The sequence below is a fragment of the Mercenaria mercenaria genome, chromosome 11 (genome assembly GCF_021730395.1).
Source record: "Mercenaria mercenaria strain notata chromosome 11, MADL_Memer_1, whole genome shotgun sequence".
In the NCBI taxonomy this organism is placed as follows: Eukaryota; Metazoa; Mollusca; class Bivalvia; order Venerida; family Veneridae; genus Mercenaria; species Mercenaria mercenaria.
In genome coordinates this window covers 75,692,648-75,715,617 of record NC_069371.1, presented here as the reverse complement: position 1 = coordinate 75,715,617, position 22,970 = coordinate 75,692,648, and the positions used below count along the sequence as shown (strand labels likewise).

At 37.8% G+C, this 22,970-nt stretch overlaps 3 protein-coding genes and 1 pseudogene across 3 annotated transcripts; 3 read left to right on the top strand and 1 right to left on the bottom strand.

The window, feature by feature from the left end:
* Positions 1-306: 306 nt before the first annotated feature.
* On the bottom strand, positions 307-3,831 carry LOC128546835 (uncharacterized). The gene has a single exon (XM_053518223.1). The coding sequence runs from the start codon at positions 3,829-3,831 to the stop codon at positions 307-309; it is 3,525 nt and encodes a 1,174-aa protein (XP_053374198.1).
* A 194-nt stretch (positions 3,832-4,025) lies between these two features.
* Positions 4,026-6,456, top strand: LOC123531153 (M-phase inducer phosphatase 1-like). Its single transcript, XM_053518222.1, has 6 exons — positions 4,026-4,108; positions 4,336-4,474; positions 4,757-4,915; positions 5,297-5,640; positions 5,861-5,978; positions 6,222-6,456. Exons 1-6 carry the CDS (start codon positions 4,026-4,028, stop codon positions 6,378-6,380), a joined length of 1,002 nt encoding a protein of 333 aa, XP_053374197.1. The 3' UTR covers positions 6,381-6,456.
* A 2,845-nt stretch (positions 6,457-9,301) lies between these two features.
* Positions 9,302-13,245, top strand: LOC123531151 (M-phase inducer phosphatase-like; annotated as a pseudogene).
* Positions 13,246-19,428: 6,183 nt separating this feature from the next.
* Positions 19,429-21,912, top strand: LOC128546834 (M-phase inducer phosphatase-like). The gene is made up of 6 exons (XM_053518221.1): positions 19,429-19,439; positions 19,805-19,943; positions 20,492-20,644; positions 20,851-21,194; positions 21,395-21,512; positions 21,754-21,912. Exons 1-6 carry the CDS (start codon positions 19,429-19,431, stop codon positions 21,910-21,912), a joined length of 924 nt encoding a protein of 307 aa, XP_053374196.1.
* The last annotated feature ends 1,058 nt before the right edge of the window (positions 21,913-22,970 follow it).

The window sequence follows — 22,970 nt, the reverse complement described above, 5'->3', positions numbered from 1 at the left end:
ATATTATAGTATTTGTGCAAATTTAAAAACAGTGGACCATGTCTATCAGGTAAATAACTCTTTTTGTTCGAGCACTTTGAATAAAATATTTTATTGTGTTAGTTTCATATATATCTAGAATACAAATGCAGCATATTTCAGTAATATCAATTTCGTTTTGCTTATTTCATACAGTCAGTAGAATGTGATAAATACAGATATACTGCATACACAGACGTCATCAGCCGAGTTCCATCCGTCAACAGGTGTTTCGCCCCTTAACTCGGAACACCCTCTTGATGGTGGGGCAGGTAGGGCGATCAACCCCTACCCGGTCTGTGTTGGCTTCCAGCATGTATTGCTACGCTGTAGCCAAAGCCAACATGAGGCTCTCTCAGCAGCTTTGCTGAGGACATGGACTGATGTCTTTCTTGTTGCTCCTTTGATGCCCAATGCCCCAAGCATTCTCCACACTGAACTGGATGGGAAGCCGCGGCATCCTACTTCTACAGGGAAGACCCATGTTTTCCAACCGTTCCCTCTGCATGTGTTGGCTAGCTCTTCGTACTTTTCCCTCTTTAACTCATTCGACTCTTCAACTCTCTCTTCCCAAGGCACTGTTAACTCCACCATAATTACTGTCTTTGGATTTCTGGACCAAATAACGATGTCAGGTCTGAGAGTTGTGTGGGCGATTTCTTCAGGAAATTGTAACTTCTTTCCTAGATCTGCCCGCAGGTCCCAGCTTTTAGAGTTCTGCAAGATACCTCTCTCTACTGTGGACACAGGTTTCTTCTCTCCTTCTCTAACAAAGTTGATTAAATGGCTTTTTGGAATCAGAGGTTTAACTTTCCTTCTTTCCTTTTCAAGGACATGTGCCAATTCGCCGAGGACCTTGTCATGCCGCCATCTGTACCGCCCCTGAGACAAAGCGGTAGGGCAGCCTGATAGAATATGGCGCAACGACCCTTTCTTCTCACAAAGTGGACAGGTTTGGTCTTCTGTCATCTTCCACTGGTACAAATTTGTTGGCGTTGGGAGCATGTCATATACTGAACGTAGGAGAAAGCTTAGCTGGAGTGGTTCGTAAGTCCACAACTCGTTCCAAGTGAGTTTCCTCTCTGGTACTGTCCATTTTGTCCAGTTGCCTTGACTACCAAACTGAACTGCCTTTGCTGACCTTTCTTGCTCCTCAGACCGTCTAATCTCTGACTGTACCATAGATCTTCTCTCTTGAAGGTTAGCGTCCGCCCAACTTTGATGGCTTCTTGTACCTAGACCTTCTCTTCCTCTGTTCGTAGAGCCAACAATGTCTTGGTGTTTGAGACTACTTTCAGCCCTTTCAACTTCATGGCTTACTGACCACTTTCTACCAGTTCGGATGTCTATGCCTGCACCACTGATCTTGTTATCTTTGGAGTCTCGCAGTGTGAGCAATAGACGAGCTTTTGCGACCTTAAACTCTTCTACAAGGGAGTTAATTGGTAACTGGAGTTTGTTCGAGTGTCCGTATAAACCAATACTTGTGAAGGAAGGGGGTAGTCCCAACCATCTTCTCAGATGTTTGCTGATGGCTTGTTCCAATTTCTCAACAGTAGTAAGTGGTAACTCGTACACCATCAATGGCCAGACAAGTCTTGGCAGGAAACTGTGCTGGTATATCCACGCCTTGAACTTTCCTTGAAGCTCACACTTGTCAATTCTACGTAAGCCATCATGAACCTGCTGGTGGAGTCTGTTTTTACTGTCTTTGTCTGTCATGGAGGAATCAAACCACTTCCCTAAGCACTTTATTGGATTATTGGCAAGTGCTGGGATTTCTTCATCCTGTATAAACAATTTAAACTTGTCCATCACTTTTCCCTTCTTTACGATCAGACATCTCGACTTTGCTGGCTTGAATTGCATTCTAGCCCATGTTATTGTCTTGTCAAGTGCCTTAAGGATCCATCTGGTCTGAATGTGGCTCTCTGTTGTCACGGTCATGTCATCCATGAAGCCTCGATTTGATGGAAGCCTGATGCCACTACTTGTCTTGGGTCCTCTTGTCTCCCTTTCAGCTGCCTTGAGGATCATATTCATACCCATTACAAATAGTATGACGGAGATCGTACAGCCTGTGACAATTCCCTTCTGTAGTTGCAACCAGTTAGTGGTGAACCTACTACATGAGAACCTCAGATGAATGTTGTCAAAGTAGTTCATGATGAGGCTTCTTGCATGGTCAGGAATATGGTAGTGTTCTAATGACTTCTTGATCAGCTCATGGGGTATTGAACCATATGCGTTTGCTAAGTCAAGCCACACCACAGTCAAATCTCTATGATTGATTCTTGCTTCATGCAGGAGTTGCGTTAGTGCGCTTGTATGTTCTACGCATCCTGATAGACCAGGGATTCCGCCTTTCTGCACTGAGATGTCGACATACTTGTTGGTAGTTATGTATGTTGTCAGTCTTCTAGCCAAAACAGAAAAGAAGATCTTTCCTTCTACACTTAAGAGGGAGATGGTTCTGAACTGCTTGATTGTCTTGGAGTTCTTCTCTTTTGGGATGAAGCAACCTTCGGCTTGTTTCCAACACTCAGGCACTTTTCCTTTCTTCCAAATAACTCGAAGGAGAACAGATAGCCGTTTCAGAAGTTTGGGGCATTTCTTGTACACCTTATAAGGGATGCCACTTGGACCAGGAGCAGAACAAGAGCGTGCCTTCATTACAATGTCTCTTATCTCGGCAAACGATGGTTCTTTCATGTCGAGAGGTAGAAGTGGTTCTTTTTCAGGAAGTATGTTGTCACAGTCCCCAAGTGGCTGATCTCGTTGAGGATCGGAGTGGGTTTCTGTGAGGAAGTGTTCTACCTCTTCCTGGCTGGACTCTAGTGAGCCGGATTTCTCTTCTCCCAAAAGTTCCCTAGAGAACTTGTATGGGTTGGAGATGAATTTTGCTCTCTTCTTAGCTCTGTTTCTTCTCTTCTTTTTTATTCTTTCTGCTGCTGTCAGTGTCTTCAATCTTTCTCTAATCTCTCCACGTAGTTTTGACAAGCCTTCCCTCTCAGACACCTCTGACTGCACGAATCGTTTGCGTAAAGCTCGTAGTTCAGCTCTCAGCTTCTTGATTTCAACAACTCGTCTATTCTGTCTGGGTCTGGACTTTGCAACGGATGTTGGTTTTTCTATTCCAAATCTTTCTTTACCAACAGCATAGGCAATTGAAGGTAAGGCTTGGAGTTTTCTTTCTACGCTGCCTGAAAGTGCTGTTTGCAGGATAACATCTAAGTCGTTATCATAGGTCGCCCATCTACTGTCATTCATCTTGGGCCAAGCAATCTTTTGTCTTCTCTCTGTACTAGCAGGATGTTGTTGCTTCTGGCTCAGTTTTGTGTCTTCGCGGACAGGTTGACTAGCCCATGACTGGGGAAAGGAAAATGAACTTCCTGGGCTTTCTTGGCCTTGCAACTCTCTGTGCCTGTTTATAGGGCTAAAAATAGGGGAGTCTTCCAGTTGTGCAGACCCAAATATAGGCGAGCCTTCTAATGGGGTGTCTTCCTCTTCCTCAGTCAGTGCTGTTGTCAGGTCCTCAAGCGATGGACTCGAAAGGTCATCAAGCAATGATGATTCACCTCCCAAAGAACTGCCTTCAGTCAATGAAAGTACAGGTGCTGGGACACTGCTAGCACTGTGGTTGGAACCCCGACTAGTTGTCTCCCCCGTCTGACCAGGTTGCCCTGAGCGTTGCATCTGTCCTCCCCGAGACTGACAGCCACTCCGTGATTGATGGATCTTCATCCCTCGCTGGTTCTTGCATACCTTTCCGCAAGGACACACCACCGATGTGTCATGTTCACTCTTTCTCATAGTCGATTGTTCGTACCGTGTCGTTACCGCTAAATCTGTCCGATTAGGCCTATCATCCTCCCCCCCCCCCCCTCTCGGAAGGCCTTGGGGGTGTTGATCTTTCTGGTTTGTCGTAGCTTGTGTGTATGTGTTCCCTCACGGGAACAGCATAGCGGGGTGCCGACCCACTATACCCCGATTCTAGTCTTTCCTAGATGTCATCTGTCTCTCCAGCGTCACCATTCTTTCTTGGTTGTCATCCAGACTTTCCTGGCGGTCACTGGTTACCCAGAGATAAGCAATGTGATAAATACAGATATACTGCATACACAGAAAATATTTGACATAACACAATATTAACAAACTTGTAGTAAATAGTTTCTTTTATTTTTTTCTCTCTCTCTCTTTTCTTTTTTTCATTCCCGTTCAGATATTATTCTGTGTAAAGGGAGAAAACTTAAGAAGTTTATTATCTTTACTATTCATCTTAAAATTAATTTGATATATTGCTTTTTTTTCTTTCAGACAAAGATTATTCGGTGACCTTACTGATTCTCCAGTATACAGGGAGACAACTGATGCTGAGATACAGTCAATTATCACACCAGATAACAAGGGAGATGACTCTGTACATTCCGGATTTATCGGTGATACACCTTGCTCTGTAAGTTATGTTTATCATATTCTAAAAATTGTTGAAAATATATTTTTGTCTTTGTATTTTCTTTTTCAAATAAATATTTCCTGATTTTACTAACTCAACTTAATTAAACATAGAATACATAAGAATTAATGTATGCACACCAAGTTTGCAAGATTCGAACTCAATAACAATAAGATAGTTTCAGTATTGAAATTCATGGTTCGAAAATGAATAAATGAAGGAGCATCATGCACAAGTATAAATTAGTTCAATTAACATAAAATGACTTCCTTTTATTTTCAGATTGAGATCGTTTCACGATCGAAGGTTCCAGCCAAAACAGAAGCGCGGAGAAGCTTGTTCTCCGTCAAGCGCCTAGCCGATGATGATCTTACAGACGACTCTCCGTGTACGAAGAAGCTCCGTCAAGTCGAAAATGATCTTGCAGCCTTGACCACCCAAGTATGTGTATTCCATTTTTTAACTTATATGAAGTTGGAAAGTGAACAATAATACAAAATGTATGAGCATTTGAACAGTCTCGACTTACATAATGCACGAACCAGGGCAACTCAACATTTGAATTAAGTTTGATTTGATTTGAAGTACCGGCGTTTAGACTGTGTTTTGTTTAATGTACAGAGGCTGTTGCTCATGAGAGATTGATTTACAACGATATTGTCCAGACTGTGCAGAGATCTTCTACTATAAAATTGTGTTTATTATTTGTTTAGTCTATATGAGCGATTTTTTGTACAGAAATAATTTCGTCAATATCATGTCTACATAACAACTCAGACTTTTATATATTAGAAATGAAAATAAACGTTGTTTTCTTTACAGAATGTCATCAAAGCCGTGGAACGTCTGCAGTCACGTGATTTAGTAGCTGATGGATCACGTGACTACACTTTACCCACAATTCCTGGAAAACATGGTGACCTCAAGTCCATCACACACGGAACGATGTCAGATGTGTTGGACGGGAAGTACAAGGACCAGATAGGAGAAGTCACGATAGTAGATTGTCGTTATCCTTACGAATTTGATGGAGGTCATATCCAAGGTGCCGTCAACATGTACACAAAAGATGACGTCAACAGTCTTCTTCAGTCACGAGAAACGTTCGAGAAACCACACATTCTCGTTTTTCATTGTGAATTCTCGTCGGAAAGGGGTCCTAAAATGTAAGTATCGCTTAGTTTCTTCTCAGTCTTCGTTAAAACATATCCACGACAATGGAATTTTTAAACTGAATTAACATTTTCGATAAAAAGTGTCTTCAGCTGAATTGAATCGTTAAATATTTTGACTCATGCCCGACGTCTATATTTATGTAGGTTGCAGAGATGTTGACCAGTATGTAGAAAAGTCATGTCCTAATATTTTGATTTTTACATTTTACAGGTATCGATTTTTGAGAAGTCAGGACCGTGAACTGAACAAGGAACACTATCCCAGACTCAACTTTCCGGAAGTCTATCTACTGGACGGCGGCTACAAAGCGTTCTTCACAACAAAAAAGGTTGGTATTTGCTTGAATGTGTATTTCCGTAAAATTAAATTTGAGTTTATAGGCCTGTTGGATCGTTGAAAGTTAATTTTACAGTGAGAAGGTAGGATATATTCGAGATTTGATCCCTAATGACGAAGTATTTTATCGTTGATCCCTTGCCAAATGAATACATAATGTACAAAGCTCTTTAGATTATTACAAAACAATGTAGTAATATTCATATTTTAATACAGCGTTTTCTTATTTTTCCAGGAACATTGCGAACCAGCAAGCTACAAACCAATGTTGCACGAAGACCACGCGGCTGATTTACGTCACTTCCGGGTTAAGTCAAAATCATGGACGGAAGGAGAGAAACAGAAGACCAGTAAACGTCAACGCAGTCGACTTAATCGCCATCTTAGTTTCTAAAGACTTCTTTCATGTTTTGTATAGTGCTATTGTTATTTGTTAAACTATATACTGTTACAAGATTTGTTACGATTTATTTAAATCAAACATATACGGACAAAATAAACGGAAATGTGAAACTAAAACAGCTTATTTCTCTCTCCTCGTTTTGTGTCAAAAAGACACTTCTTCATTCGTTTTGTGTGTGTGTGTGTAATACTGGGAAGAAGAAATAGATATGATAGTACTGCCTATAAAGTCATTATATTCCTTAAATCTCATACCTCTACCATATACCTGATACTATCTCTTCCTTACATTCCTGCAGATTTTTGTTTTTATACGAACCTCAGACCTCTGTAACATACCTGCAAACTCAGTTCTCAATAATATCTTGGAAAACACTGATCCCCGTTACTTACAGCAGACCTCAATTATATATCTGAAATCACTGATCTCCGTTACATACCTGCAGCCATCCACCTCAATTATATACTTGAAATTAAGTACCTCCATTAAACACCTTTTTATACTTAAGACCTCAGACTCCCGTTACATACCAGCAGATTCAGATCTCAGTTATATATCTGAAATCACTGACCTCCGTTACGTACTTGCAGCCGCCCATCACAATTATATACTTGAAATCATTGACCTCCGTTACATACCTGCGGATGTAGAACTCTGTTTTATTCTTTTGTATACTTTGAAGAAAAGATAATTGGAGTATATGCCGGAAATCTCAACAATCATTGCAGACCCTGACCTCTGTTTTAAACTTTAATTCTCAGATCTCAGTTACATAGCAGCAGTCCAAGACCTCCGTTATATACTAGCAGGCTCAGACCTTCATTACATACCAACAGTTTCAGACCTACCTCCGTTACATACCACTAGTCTCAGACCTCCGTCACATTCCACCAGTCAGTCACATACCTCCGTTACATACCACTAGTCTCAGACCTCTGTCACATTGCACCAGTCACAGACCTGCGCTACATACAAGCAGTCACAGACCTCCGCTTCATACCAGCAGTCACAGACCTCCGTTACGTACCAGCAGTCACATACCTCCGTTATACCAGCAGTCTCAGAGCTCCGTTTCATACCAGCAGTCACAGACCTGCGCTACATACCAGCAGTCACAGACCTGCGCTACATACCAGCAGTCACAGACCTGCGCTACATACCAGCAGTCACAGACCTCCGTTTCATACTAGCAGTCTCAGACCTGCGCTACACACCAGCAGTCACAGACCTCCGTTTCGTACCAGCAATCACAGACCTCCGTTACATACCAGCAGTCACAGACCTCCGTTACATACCAGCAGTCACAGACCTCCGTTACATACCAGCAGTCACAGACCTCCCTTACATACCGGCAGTCACAGACCTCCGTTACATACCAGCAGTATCAGACCTCCGTTTTATACCAGCAGTCTCAGACCTCTTTCAAAACACAACAGTTTCAAAGCTCCGTTACATACCACATTTTAAATGACAGCAATATCGCAGAATACAAGAATAACAAAGAATATTCTATTAACTTTTTAGAAGATGAACCAGACACAGAATGATATTTCTGAGTTTTCTGATAATACTCATCAGTTCTTAGAAAGAACTTTTATTCAATTTATTTAAGGCACATGATATTTGATAGTTAGTTTACTCAAAAATGTCATGTTGTTTTAAAAAGCTATAATTTCCTCCACCCTTTTTACACACACATCTATTTCAGCTGGATTTTTACTTGAAAAATGCGTATAATTCCACTTTAATTGATATGTTTTGCGTTCTGTGAAATTACGTAAACGTAATTATTTTGCCGCCAAACGTAAATGTAAAGATTGGCCATAACCGATAAATGCATTTTCAGAATAAACTAAACTTTCTGTCATTTCACGACATTCTTCTCATATATGAATTATATATTTTTTTGTTTTATCAAATGACAAGAAAAAACCTTTTTCATAATTTTTTAAAGATTTCTCTGTTACAAAATGAACCAAAATCAGTTTAATTTGTACGTTGTTACGAAAAAATTCTCTAATTTCCATGAAAACATTTGCATCGGATAAAGTCTTTTTAATGTTCACATTTGGATAAGTGATAAAATTTCCTTTCCCACTGTATTCATTCTTTGCGGTTACCTCTTCAACGCAACTAACTCCTTAACTAAGTTAGTCTATATGACACAAAGTTTGTTTGTTTTGTTTTGGGTTTAACGCCGTTTTTCAACAGTATTTCAGTTATGTAACGGCGGGCAGTTAACCTAACCAGTGTTCCTGGATTCTGTACCAGTACAAACCTATTCTCCGCAAGAAACTGCCAACTTCCCCTAGTGAATCAGAGGTGGAGGACTAGTGATTTCAGACACAATGTCGTTTATAAAATAGTCACGGAGAACATACGCCCCGCCCGAGGATCGAACTCACGACCCCGAGATCCCGTAGACCAATGCTCTACATACTGAGCTAAGCGGGCGGGCTTATGGCACAAAGTAGTAAATGTAGTAAATGGAGGGAAGACTAACAAAGAATAACTTCTGTGACATGTAACTGCAGAATTACACATTCGGTAACAGAACCAAATAGGGCGTATCCCACTGAAAACCCTCACCAAACAAAAATCATTTGCAAAATTATCCAGAATTATGTTGAATTAAAATCATAGTGCCATGAATTAAGTGTCCTGCATTGCAAATCTCGTTTCATCATCCGCACATTGAATTAAAACTGGGCGTTTTAGAATGTCTCGTTACTTGATAGTGCATAAAGAAATTGTGGTCATTAATATTTTTGTTTCATTTATTCGAAAACGAAACAGTATCGATTTTTTTAATTTTGACTGAAATTTTAGAAATACAATTTTTCAACTTTCAAATATGTGGTAGAGATATTTCATAATTTTAGATAGAATCGTTTTACTATTAAAGATAAGAAATGTCAACAAAATATTCTAGTCAGAAGATAAATACAAGGTTTGTTTGGCAAAGTTATCTTTTGTGTCAAACAATAATCTGAAAAAAATCTAACATTGGTCACAAGTGATCAAAAGTATCAAACATTTACTGTTTTGCTATCTGACAGAATCTCGGATGTTACAGAAATCACTCTCCGTAAATTACAACCAATTGTGTAAGCTCCGTAACGCACAAACTAACAATTTTATTGGCTAATTAAAAGCTGTCCCAATTTGAATGTGTTATAATAATGGTCATTGAGTGAATATATCAGGATATTTTATTTCACTTTACTCGTCTGTCAACTTTGTCTCAAAGCGTAGGAACTTAATTAATATCTCGATAATTTGTATATCCTGACAGCAAAAAAATATATAATGCCGAGAAAAGGGACATAAACTTTAGTCACTCAAACACTTCATAGCTAAAACAGTATAATATTGTAGTATTTGTGCAAGTATAAGAACAGCGGACCATGTCTATCAGGTAAATAACTTTTTATTTTTAAAGGACTTTTTAATTAAAATATTTTGTCGTGTTCGTTTAATATAATTATATCTAAAACGATAATTCGGGATATATAGATTATATTCATTTGTTTTGATACTTTCTTACAGTAGATATAAAAAAAAACTATAGTTTAGGTGAAGTTGAAGTTTATAAACAAATTCAGTTGTCTCCCTGTACGCTGGAGAACTGTTAATGTTGGTCAATATACAAATCTGATTTAACTATTTAAAATAGTATTTACTACCAAACTATTAATATTGGGCAAAATTAAATGTTTTTTTTTTCTCCTTTTAACATAATTTTTTTATACTTGCTTTATCTGTCAGACAAAGATTATTCGGTGACCTTACGAATTCTCCGGTATACAGGGAGACAACTGATGCTGAGATACAGTCTATTATCACACCAGATAACAAGGGAGATGACTCGGCAGATTCTGGATTTATCGAATATACACCAAGCTCCGTAAGTTATATTTTATCATAATATTCTAAAGTAAAATGACAATTTGTGTATGGAATTTGTATTTCATATAGACGTTGTCCAGATTTTTCACGCTCGGCTTAATTGTACACAAAATGCACGAAATTAAGATGATGTAAACACATCAAATTTGTCAGATTCGAATTCAATAACAATAATACAGTTGCAATCACGTGACTTTAATCCGTGGTTAACAAATGTATAAAGGTCAATTAACATTATTAACATTATTATCAATTATTATTTCCTTTTCATTTCAGATTGAAATCGCTTCACGATCCAAGGTTCCAGCCAAAACAGAAGCGCGGAGAAGCTTGTTCTCAGTCAAGCGTCTAGCCGACGATGATCTTACAGACGACTCTCCATGCACGAAGAAGCTCCGTCAGGTTGAGGATAATTTGGCAGCCATGACCACCCAGGTACTTACTTAAAATCTTCAAATTTGACCAATAAATTGCGCATTTAGTCACGTCATAAATAGAAACACGAGTCAGTACAAAGCTGCAACACGTGAAGATTTTGTTTGAGGCACTGGAAAGATCAATATGTAAAAAATAGCATAATATGTGTTATCGAGTGTTTCTTCCAAAAATGTGCCGTTTCTGAACTGTCAGGTGAGATTTTTTGTACGAAATCATTTACGTCCCTACCTTGTCTTACACAACAACTCAGATTCTTAAATTAGACTCTTTTTTTTTCTTTACAGAATGTCATCAATGCAGTGGAACGTATGGAATCACGTGATTTAGTAGCTGATGGATCACGTGAATACACTTTACCCATAGTTCCTGGAAAACATGGCGATCTCAAGTCCATCACACATGGAACGATGGCAGAAGTACAAGGACAAGATAGGGAAAGTCACGATAGTAGATTGCCGTTATCCTTACGAATTTGATGGAGGTCATATCCAAAGTGCCGTCAACATGTACACAAAAGATGACGTCAACAATCTCCTTCAGTTACGAGACATGTCGGAGAAACCACACATTCTGGTGTTCCGCTGTGAATTCTCGTCGGAAAGGGGTCCGAAAATGTAAGTATCGCTTAGTTTTTCCACCGGTCTTAATTAGAATTTATCCACGAAAAGCGGTATAGCATGACATTCTTGAAAAAAAAAAACAACGATAAAATGATCTGAAACAGAATTGAACTTACCGTTTATTGTTGATCAGTATATAGAAAATTCATGTTATAATATTTCTTTTTCGTTACTTTTGCAGGTATCGATTTTAGAGAAGTCAGGACCGTGAACTGAACAAAGAACAGTATCCCAGGCTCAACTTTCCGGAAGTCTATCTACTGGACGGCGGCTACAAGGCGTTCTTCACAACACTAAAGGTTAGTAGCGGGCGTGAATCATACTTTCAAAGGTTGAAAGGTAGGCCGTGATCGAGATTTGATACCAAATATAGAAATGTGCCTGAAGTTAGCACCTAGCAGCGTGAAATTAGCAGCCTAGTGGCCTAGCAGCCTAGGGACCTAGTGACCTAGCAGCCTATACATTATTTTGTCCTTTTATTGAAGTCACGGGCGCGTCAGAGAAGTATAAGCGAACTCATGCATTAATATCAGACTGCACGACTGTTTTTCGCGCACACCCTTATAGGAAGGTCATTAAATTTAATTAGACATGTGCATCTTTCTTAATATCGACTTTCTTTTTATTCCAAGAATACTGCGAACCTGCAAGCTACAAGCCAATGCTACACGAAGATCACGTGGCTGATTTACGTCACTTCCGGGTTAAGTCAAAATCATGGACGGAAGGAGAAAAACAGAAGACAAGTAAACGTCAACGCAGTCGACTTAACCGTCATCTTAGTTTCTAAAAACTTATTTACATTTGTATATTTCATTTTGTATAGTGCTTTTGTTATTTGTTAACTTACATTGTTACAAGATTTGTTATAAGTTATTTATATTAAACATGGACTGACAAAATAAAAGTGGATTAAAAAAGTTTTTGTTTTCTCTCTTCGTTTACCTCCGTTACATTCCAGACTGCTTAAGTTCTGACTATTCAACTTTATGCAGACCGTTTGCTTTCCATAAACTGCTGTTAGATCAATCCATTAGGCTTTTACAAGAGTTACTTCCCATGGTATAATTTCTGAACAGTTTTTCAGAGATTGTTATGGAAGTTATTATTGAAACAGAAAAAAACAACAATCGAGTTACCTGTGTCGATTGAATGATTATCACATTCATGGGCAAATATTATTTTTGCAAGACGCTTGGTACCCTATTTATCTTAACATTTAAAGTGGAATTATACGCATTTTTCAATTAAAAATCCAGCTGGAATAGATGTGTGTGCGTGTAAAAAGGGTGGAGGAAATTATAGCTTTTAAACCAACATACCAAACTCTTCCTGTTTCCAGTACGAAACAATAACTTTCCAAATATGAAGTCTGCATGCAGGAGTTGCTTCCCTTCAACTTCAGAAATCTTTACTTTTATGTAAGGGAGATCATTGTGTAAAAGATGTATTTGCATTTATTTAAACAAATTTCAAAGCTGAAAATACTGACAGCAGTACTTCTCATCTGACATTTTTATGGAAAAATCAGTGTGCATGCAATTATTATTCTCATGACTAGAGTTGAGTCCAACGTTGTGTTCTTTGAATAGACCAGTGGCAACGCCTTTGAATTTTACATTTAAATATATCGGTTACGGGATTCGTTTGCATGGTAACATTAACTTAATTCAAGAAATCACTATTTAATAAAAATTAATATACGAGCAGTCTCAGATCTGCATTAAATACCACTAGTCTAAGACCTCCGTTACATACCAGCAGTCTCAAACCTCATTTACATACCAGCAGTCTCAGACCTCCGTCACATACCAGCAGTCTCAGACCTTCGTCACATACCAGCAGTCTCTGATCTGCATTATATACCAGAAGACACAGATCTGCGTTAAATTATACCACTACTCTCTAAGACCTCTGTTACATACCATCAGTCTCAGACCTCCGCTACATACCAGCATTCTCAGGTCTGCGTTACGCACCAGAAGTCTCAGGTCTGCGTTACGCACCAGAAGTCTCAGGTCTACGTTACGCACCAGAAGTCTCAGGTCTGCGTTACGCACCAGAAGTTTCAGGTCTACGTTACGCACCAGAAGTCTCAGGTCTGCGTTATATACCAGCAGTCTCAGATCTAGGTTACATACCATCAGTCTCAGATCTGCGTTATATACAAACAGTCTCAGATCTGCGCTGCATACCATCAGTCTCAGATCTACGCTAAATACCAGCAGTTTCAGATCTGCGTTAAATACAGCTTGTCTAAGACCTCCGTTACATACCAACAGTCTCAGATCTGCGCTACATACCATCAGTCTCAGATCCCTGCTACATACCAGCAGTCTCAGACCCCCGTTACATGCCAGCCGTCTAAGACCTCCGTTACATACCAGCAGTCTAAGACCTCCGTTACATACAAGCACTCGAGGACCCCAGTTACATACCAGCAGTCTCAGATCCTCGCTACTTACCATTAGTCTCAGATCCCCGCTATATACCATTAGTCTCAGACCCTCGTTACTAATTCCGTAATGGAAGACCCTTCACGGTGTGACATAGAAGAAATACTACTGATCTTCGTTCGATCGAGTGTGTTTGTATGCTAAAATCAAATTACATACCATCAGTCTCAGACCCCCGCTATGTACTAGCATTCTCAGATCCCCGCTATATTCCATCAGTCACAGACCCCCTCTACATACCAGCATTCTCAGACCTCCGTTACATACCAGCAGTCTAAGACACCTGTTACATACCAGCATTCTCAAACCTGCGTTAAATACCAGCAGTCTCAGACCCCCCGCTACATACCAGCAGTCTCAGATCCCCGCTATATACAATCAGTCTCAGACCCCCGCTACATACCATCAGTCTCAGACCTGCGCTACGCACCAGCAGTCTCAGATCTGCGTTATATACCAGCAGTATCAGACCTGCGCTACATACCAGCATTCTCAGACCTGCGCTACGCACCAGCAGTCTCAGATCTGCGTTATATACCATCAGTCTTACAGAATATTACATAAATTTTAATTCAGGGCGCTATAATAATTAAAGTAGTACATGATATAAAAACCCCGTTCAAAAGATTCTTAGTAAATCTTTCTTCCGTTTATGATATAATTAGATATATCAACTGGGTTATGTTGTCTAAGATGTAAATGTCAGATATTATTTTGTTGTTAGTCTCCTTCTCATTTAAATAAGCATGTTATATTATACAACGACTTAAGAAAACAATTTAGACCGTCGTATATTTGGAAAAGACCGAAAATGATGGATTTTCTAGATCTGAACAAGTCTGAAAATAAAATTGTGATAAAGAAGTTAGGAATGTATGTTCATAATGCATTTACTGTTAGAGTTTCAAGTTTCGAAGTTTGTTGGCAAATCGGCATAAATACAATACCTTTGGCCATTAAACAAAATAAATACAGTACATATGGCCAACATTTACTTCACAATACATACACATATTAGAAATGAATATCTGTTTAGACGTTAGGGCAATGTATGATGTGTGTTATGCATATACTTGCAATTTTCACTGTTCGTCATACATGTATTGGACTGTTGTCCTCATGGGCCTGTGAGCCTGATGGATTAAATAAATAAACTTGAAACTATTAACAAATCACAATTCCTATCAATCTAATGTTTAAGGTAAATGTACGCCTTCCAACAAACAAAATACAAATACAAATATTTGAATCTTATACGTACTCATGGACTGTATTTATCCGTATTAGCAGTAATATGCTTCCGTGGTGTTCGCAAAAAGATCCTAATTTTACATTTTAGCGCATTTGCATTAAAGGTCCATAATGTTTAAAAAATTATCTTACAAACAGATGAAAAAGCTTCCCAAATAGATGGTATGCATACTTACAGGCACTACTTTTAATATTGCACATGAACTGTTATAGATAGAGCCATAAAGGGAGGTAATAAAAACAATAAATTTAATAAAACTTTCTAGTATATTCAGCAATATTCAAACCTTTGACAAATGTTAAAGAAAGTAATTATCAGAAATAGGATTTAACAAGAAATTAATGTATTTTATGTTCATAACGGAACATGTGGCAGCCGCATTTTAAACGAAGGCATTATGAGCCTTTAAACAGGGGGTCAAGAGAATATTATCTGAATTTTAATTCAAGATGCTATAATTAGAGTAGTAATGATATCTATCACTTGTGTTCTGTTGTCTAAGATGTGTAACTCTGCACTAAATGTCACAGATATTATTTGCTGTTAGTCTCCCTTTCATTTAGATAAGCATGTTATATTAACCAATATAACATAATTCACCATTCCTATCAATAAAATCTTTAAGATAAATGTACGACTTCCAACATACAAAATACAAATACGTACTTATGGACTGTATTTGTCCGTAATAGCGGTAATTCATTCTCAAATATGCGTCCGTGGTGTTCGTAAAATGATCCTAAATTTATGGTTTAGCGCATTTGCATTAAACAGGGGGGCAAGAGAATATATTTCACTCGTAGAATGTATTTTCCATAAAATAATAAAATTTTATACCCATATTTGCATGTTTTCGAGAAAGAAAGGTGTATATTGTGCGGACCATTTTCTGAGACTGCTGGTATATAACGCAGATCTGAGACTGCTGGTATATAAGGCAGATCTGAGACTGACGGTATATAACGCAGATCTGATAATGCTGGTATGTAGCGGGGGTCTGAAACTTATGGTATATAACGAAGATCTGAGAATGCTGGTATGTAGCGGGGGTCTGAGACTGCTGGTATGTAGCGGGGGTCTGAGACTTATGGTATATAGCGCAGATCTGAGAATGTTGGTATCTGCGCTAGATACCATCAGTCTCAGACCCTCGCTACATACCAGCATTCTCAGATCTGCGTTAAATACCAGCAGTCTCAGATCTGCGTTACATATCAGCAGTCTCAGATCTTCGCTACATACCATCAGTCTCAGATCCCCTTAATATACCAGCATTCTCAGATCTGCGTTACGTACCAACAGTCTTAGATCTGCGTTATATACCAACAGTCTCAGATCTGCGTTACTTTCTAGCACTCTCAAATCTGCGTTATATACCAGCAGTCTCAGATCTGCGCTATATACCATCAGACTAAGACCTCCATTACATACCAGCATTCTCAGATCTGCGCTATATACCATTAGTCTCAAATCTGCGTTACATCCCAGCAGTGTCAGATCTGCGTTATATACCAGCTGTCTCAGATCTGCGTTACATACCAGCAGTCTCAGATCTGCATTATATACCAGCATTCTCAGATCTGCGTTACATTCCAGCATTCTCAGATCTGCGTTATATACCAGCATTCTCCGATCTGCGCTACATCCAATCAGTCTCAGACCCCCGGTACATACCTGCAGTCTCAGATCTGCGCTATATACCATCCGTCTCAGACCCCCGCTACATACCAACATTCTCAGATCTGCGCTATATACCATAAGTCTCAGACCCCCGCTACATACCAGCAGTCTCAGACCCCCGCTACATACCAGCATTCTCAGATCTTCGTTATATACCATAAGTTTCAGACCCCCGCTACATACCAGCATTATCAGATCTGCGTTATATACCGTCAGTCTCAGATCTGCCTTATATACCAGCAGTCTCAGATCTGCGTTATATACCAGCAGTCTCAGAAAATGGTCCGCACAATATACACCTTTCTTTCTCGAAAACATGCAAATATGGGTATAAAATTTTATTATTTTATGGAAAATACATCTACGAGTGATATATATTCTCTTGCCCCCCTGTTTAATGCAAATGCGCTAAACCATAAATTTAGGATCATTTTACGAACACCACGGACGCATATTTGAGAATGAATTACCGCTATTACGGACAAATACAGTCCATAAGTACGTATTTGTATTTTGTATGTTGGAAGTCGTACATTTATCTTAAAGATTTTATTGATAGGAATGGTGAATTATGTTATATTGGTTAATATAACATGCTTATCTAAATGAAAGGGAGACTAACAGCAAATAATATCTGTGACATTTAGTGCAGAGTTACACATCTTAGACAACAGAACACAAGTGATAGATATCATTACTACTCTAATTATAGCATCTTGAATTAAAATTCAGATAATATTCTCTTGACCCCTGTTTAAAGGCTCATAATGCCTTCGTTTAAAATGCGGCTGCCACATGTTCCGTTATGAACATAAAATACATTAATTTCTTGTTAAATCCTATTTCTGATAATTACTTTCTTTAACATTTGTCAAAGGTTTGAATATCGCTGAATATACTAGAATGTTTTATTGAATTTATTGTTTTTATTACCTCCCTTTATGGCTCTAATTATAACAGTTCATGTGCAATATTAAAAGTAGTGCCTGTAAGTATGCATACCATCTATTTGGGAAGCTTTTTCATCTGTTTGTAAGATAATTTTTTTAACATTATGGACTTTAATGCAAATGCGCTAAAATTGTAAAATTAGGATCTTTTTGCGAACACCACGGAAGCATATTACTGCTAATACGGATAAATACAGTCCATGAGTACGTACAAGATTCAAATATTTGTATTTTTAATTTGTTTGTTGGAAGGCGTACATTTACCTTAAAGATTAGATTGATAGAAATTGTGATTTGTTAATAGTTTCAAGTTTATTTATTTAATCCATCAGGCTCACAGGCCCATGAGGACAACAGTCCAATACATGTATGACGAACAGTGAAAATTGCAAGTATATGCATAACACACATCATACATTGCCCTAACGTCTAAACAGATATTCATTTCTAATATGTGTATGTATTGTGAAGTAAATGTTGGCCATATGTACTGTATTTATTTTGTTTAATGGCCAAAGGTATTGTATTTATGCCGATTTGCCAATAAACTTTGAAACTTGAAACTCTAACAGTAAATGCATTATGAACATACATTCCTAACTTCTTTATCACAATTTTATTTTCAGACTTGTTCAGATCTAGAAAATCCATCATTTTCGGTCTTTTCCAAATATACGACGGTATAAATTGTTTTCTTAAGTCGTTGTATAATATAACATGCTTATTTAAATGAGAAGGAGACTAACAACAAAATAATATCTGACATTTACATCTTAGACAACATAACCCAGTTGATATATCTAATTATTTCATAAACGGAAGAAAGATTTACTAAGAATCTTTTGAACGGGGTTTTTATATCATGTACTACTTTAATTATTATAGCGCCCTGAATTAAAATTTATGTAATATTCTGTATCACTATAAATATTGTATTTATTTATGTTTTATGCGAATAAAATCTTTGGTATTGGTATTGGTATTGGTATTGAGACTTATGCATTTCAGATCTCATTTCATCATCAGCGCATTAAATTAAAATAGTTGCGTTTTAGAGTACAAAGAATATGTAGTCATTTATATTTTTCTTTTCTTTTATTCGAAGAGAAAATATAATCGACTTTCAAGACAATGTTTGAACTTTGAAATAGCTGGTTGTGATATTTTGACAATTTTAGATAAAAATCGTTTTACTATTAAAGATAAAAATGTCAACAAAATAATCTGGACAATAGACAAGTCTTAAAGGTTTGTTTGACAAAGTTACCTTTTGTGTCAAACGATAATCTTAAATAAATCAAACATTGATCACGAGTGATCAAAAGTATCAAACATTTACTGTTTTACTATCTGACAGAATCTCGGATGTTACAGAAATCACTCTCCGTGACTGACAACCAATTGTATAACCTCCGTAACGCACAAACGCAGTTTGCACCTAACAATTTTATTGGCTAATTAAAAGCCGTTTTCCCTATTTGAAAGTGTTATAACAATGGCCCTTGAGTGAATATATCAGGACATTTTATTTCACTTTACTCGTCTGTCAACTTTGTCTCAAAGCGGAGGAACATAATTAACATCTCGATAATTTGTATATCCTGACAACAGAAAAAATATATAAATCCAAGAAAACGGACATGAAATTAAATTATTCACGGACTTCATAGCAAAAACATAGTATAATATAGTACTTAGTACATAGTATTTGTGGAATTATAAAAAAAGTGGACCATGTCTATCAGGTAAATAACTTCATTGTTCAAGCATTTTATTACGAGTTAAAATATTTTTATAGCGTTACTCTGATACCTATCTACAGCAATCATGTATATTTCAATAATATAGATTATTTTCCAAAATTTAGTGTAATAAGTAAATATATACATTATGTTAAAAGAAAATAAAAATATCCAACCTTGAAGAATATTAACAAACTGGTAGCATAATATAGTATTTCAAATTCTTTAAATCAGATTTGTACCTTGACTGACATTTACAATTCTCCAGCGTACAACTATGAAGATGTTTATTATGTTCATCTACATCTAAATTATAGCTTTAACTTAAAACGTAACAAAAATTGATTATTATTTGCTTCATCTTTCAGACAAAGATTATTCGGTGACCTTATGGATTCTCCGGTATACAGGGAGACAACTGATGCTGAGATACAGTCTATTATCACACCAGATAACAAGAGAGATGACTCGGTAGATTCCGGATTTGTCAATGATACACCTTGCTCTGTAAGTTATATTTTGTAGTTATATTTTATTGTATTCTAAAGCAAAATGACAATTGTTTTAAAAAATGCATTTTTTATATAACTGTTTGATTTTACTCACTCAGCTTCATTAAAGCGACTCGTTCTTAAAACCCATTTATTTCAGGAACTGTAAAACTGACCAGTGGTACAAACTGAATTTTGCAATTTATCCTTATAAATAATATAAATTATTGTGCAGAAGGGAGTCAGGCGTTGTAAACAGAAATAATGGAGAAAATTAACCCACTTCATGGTTTTCTACAAATATCTTAAATTTATTTTCAGTCACTTTATCATTTTTCAGTGACATACATACATTCTATGCCAAACTTGGTGGAAAGACTTCCTGAAAGATTTCATCCCAAATGTGAGCGAATTGCTTTAAAACACAATGCATGCGATTTGTAATATGGATTAAGATAGTTGCAATTCTGAAATTCTTAGCTAAAAAACAGCGTGAAAGAAGGAAAATCATGCACATGAGTAAACGAGTTCAGTTAATATAAAATTGTTTCATTTTCATTTCAGATCGCTTCACGATCGAAGGTTCAAGCCAAAACAGAAGCGCGGAGAAGCTTGTTCTCTGTCAAGCGTCTAGCTGACGATGATCTTACAGACGACTCACCGTGCACGAAAAAGCTCCGCCAGGTTGAGGATGATTTCGCAGCCATGACCACCCAGGTACTTAAGTATTATCTTTAAATGTAAACAATAAAATGAGAATTTGAAGTCATGTACACAAATCAACACCACGCGACAATGATTTCTTTAATATGTGTAAGCGATTGTGACATGTTTTGTACAAATTTGATTTACGTCACTATCTTGTCCTATATACATCAACTCAGATTCTTAAAATGAAATTAAACCTTCCTTGTTTTTTACAGAATGTCATCAAAGCAGTTGAACGTCTGGAATCACGTGATTTAGTAGCTGATGGATCACGTGACTACACTTTACCCACAGTTCCCGGAAAACATGGCGACCTCAAGTCTATCACACATGGAACGATGGCAGATGTGTTGGTCGGAAAGTACAGCCGCCAGATAGGGAAAGTCACGATAGTAGATTGCCGTTATCCTTATGAATTTGATGGAGGTCATATCCAAGGTGCCGTCAACATGTACACAAAAGATGACGTCAACAGTCTTCTTCCGACTCGAGACACGTCCGAGAAACCACACATTCTCATATTCCACTGTGAATTCTCCTCGGAAAGGGGTCCTAAAATGTAAGTATCGTTTAGTTTCATTTCAGTCTTAGTTAGAACTTATCCACTTATCATATTTTTTAAACTAAATTGAACTAATCGCAGGTGTTAAGTACCTGGACACATGCCTCAATTTCCATTGACGTCAATATATGGAATGTAATATACAAAAATAATGCTGAGTGTCGTGTTATAATGCTTTTTATTCGTTACATTTACAGGTATCGATTCTTGAGAAGTCAGGACCGTGAACTGAACAAAGAACAGTATCCCAGACTCAACTTTCCGGAAGTCTATCTACTGGACGGCGGCTACAAAGCGTTCTTCACAACACAAAAGGTTGGTATTTGCTTGAATTTGTATTTCCGTAAATTATATTTGAGTTTATAGGCCTGTTGGATTTTTGAAAGTTATTTGTACAGTGAGAAAGTAGGATATATTCGAGATTTGATCCCTAATGACGAAGCATTTTATCGTTGATCCCTTGCTAAATGAATATATAATGTACAAAGTTCATTAGATTATTCAAAATAATGTAGTAATATTCATATTTTAATACAACGTTTTCTTATTTTTCCAGGAACATTGCGAACCAGCAAGCTACAAACCAATGCTACACGAAGACCACGCGGCTTATTTACGTCACTTCCGGGTTAAGTCAAAATCATGGACGGAAGGAGAGAAACAGAAGACAAGTAAACGTCAACGCAGTCGACTTAACCGTCATCTTAGTTTCTAAAGGCTTATTTCGTGTTTTGTATAGTGCTATTGTATTGTTACTTGTTAAGCTATATATTGTTATATTCTATTTTGTAAATTATTTACAAATGAGCCGACAAAATAAAATGTGAAATGAAACAGGTTTACCTTTTTCTTTCCCCGTTTAGCGTCATAAAGACAATTTTAATTCGCGTTTTTTTGTATACTTTGAAGAAAAGATAACTGCAGTATATGCCAGAAATCTCAACCTTCGTGGCAGACCCTGACCTCTGTTTTAAACTTTAATTCTCAGATCTCAATTACATAGCAATTTCAGACCTTCGTTATATACCAGCAGTCTCAGACCTCCATTATATATCAGCAGTCTCAGACCCCCGTTGCATACAAGCAATCTCATACCTTCATTACATATCATCATACCTGACCTCTGTTTTAAACTTTAATTCTCAGATCTCAATTACATAGCAATTTCAGACCTTCGTTATATACCAGCAGTCTCATACCTCCATTACATACCAGCAGTCTCAGACCTCCATTATATACCAGCAGTCTCAGACTTCCGTTGCATACCAGCAGTCTCATACCTCCATTACATACCAGCAGTCTCAGACCTCCGTTACATACCAGCAGTCTCAGACCTCCGTTACATACCAGCAGTCTCAGACCTCCATTACATACCATCAGTCTCAGACCTCCGTTACATACCATCAGTCTCAGACCTCCATTACATACCAGCAGTCTCAGACCTCCGTTACATACCAGCAGTCTAAGACTTGCGCTACATACCAGCAGTCTCAGATCTGCGCTACATGCCATCAGTCTCAGATCTGCGTTAAATTATACCACTACTCTAAGACTTCAGTTACATGCCATCAGTCTCAGATCTGCGCTGCATACCATCAGTCTCAGATCTGCGCTGCATACCATCCGTCTCAGACCTGCGCTACATACCAGCAGTCTCAGGTCTGCGTTACGCACCAGAAGTCTCAGGTCTGCGTTATGTACCATCAGTCTCAGACCCCCGCTACATACCAGCAGTCTCAGGTCTGCGTTACGCACCAGAAGTCTCAGATCTGC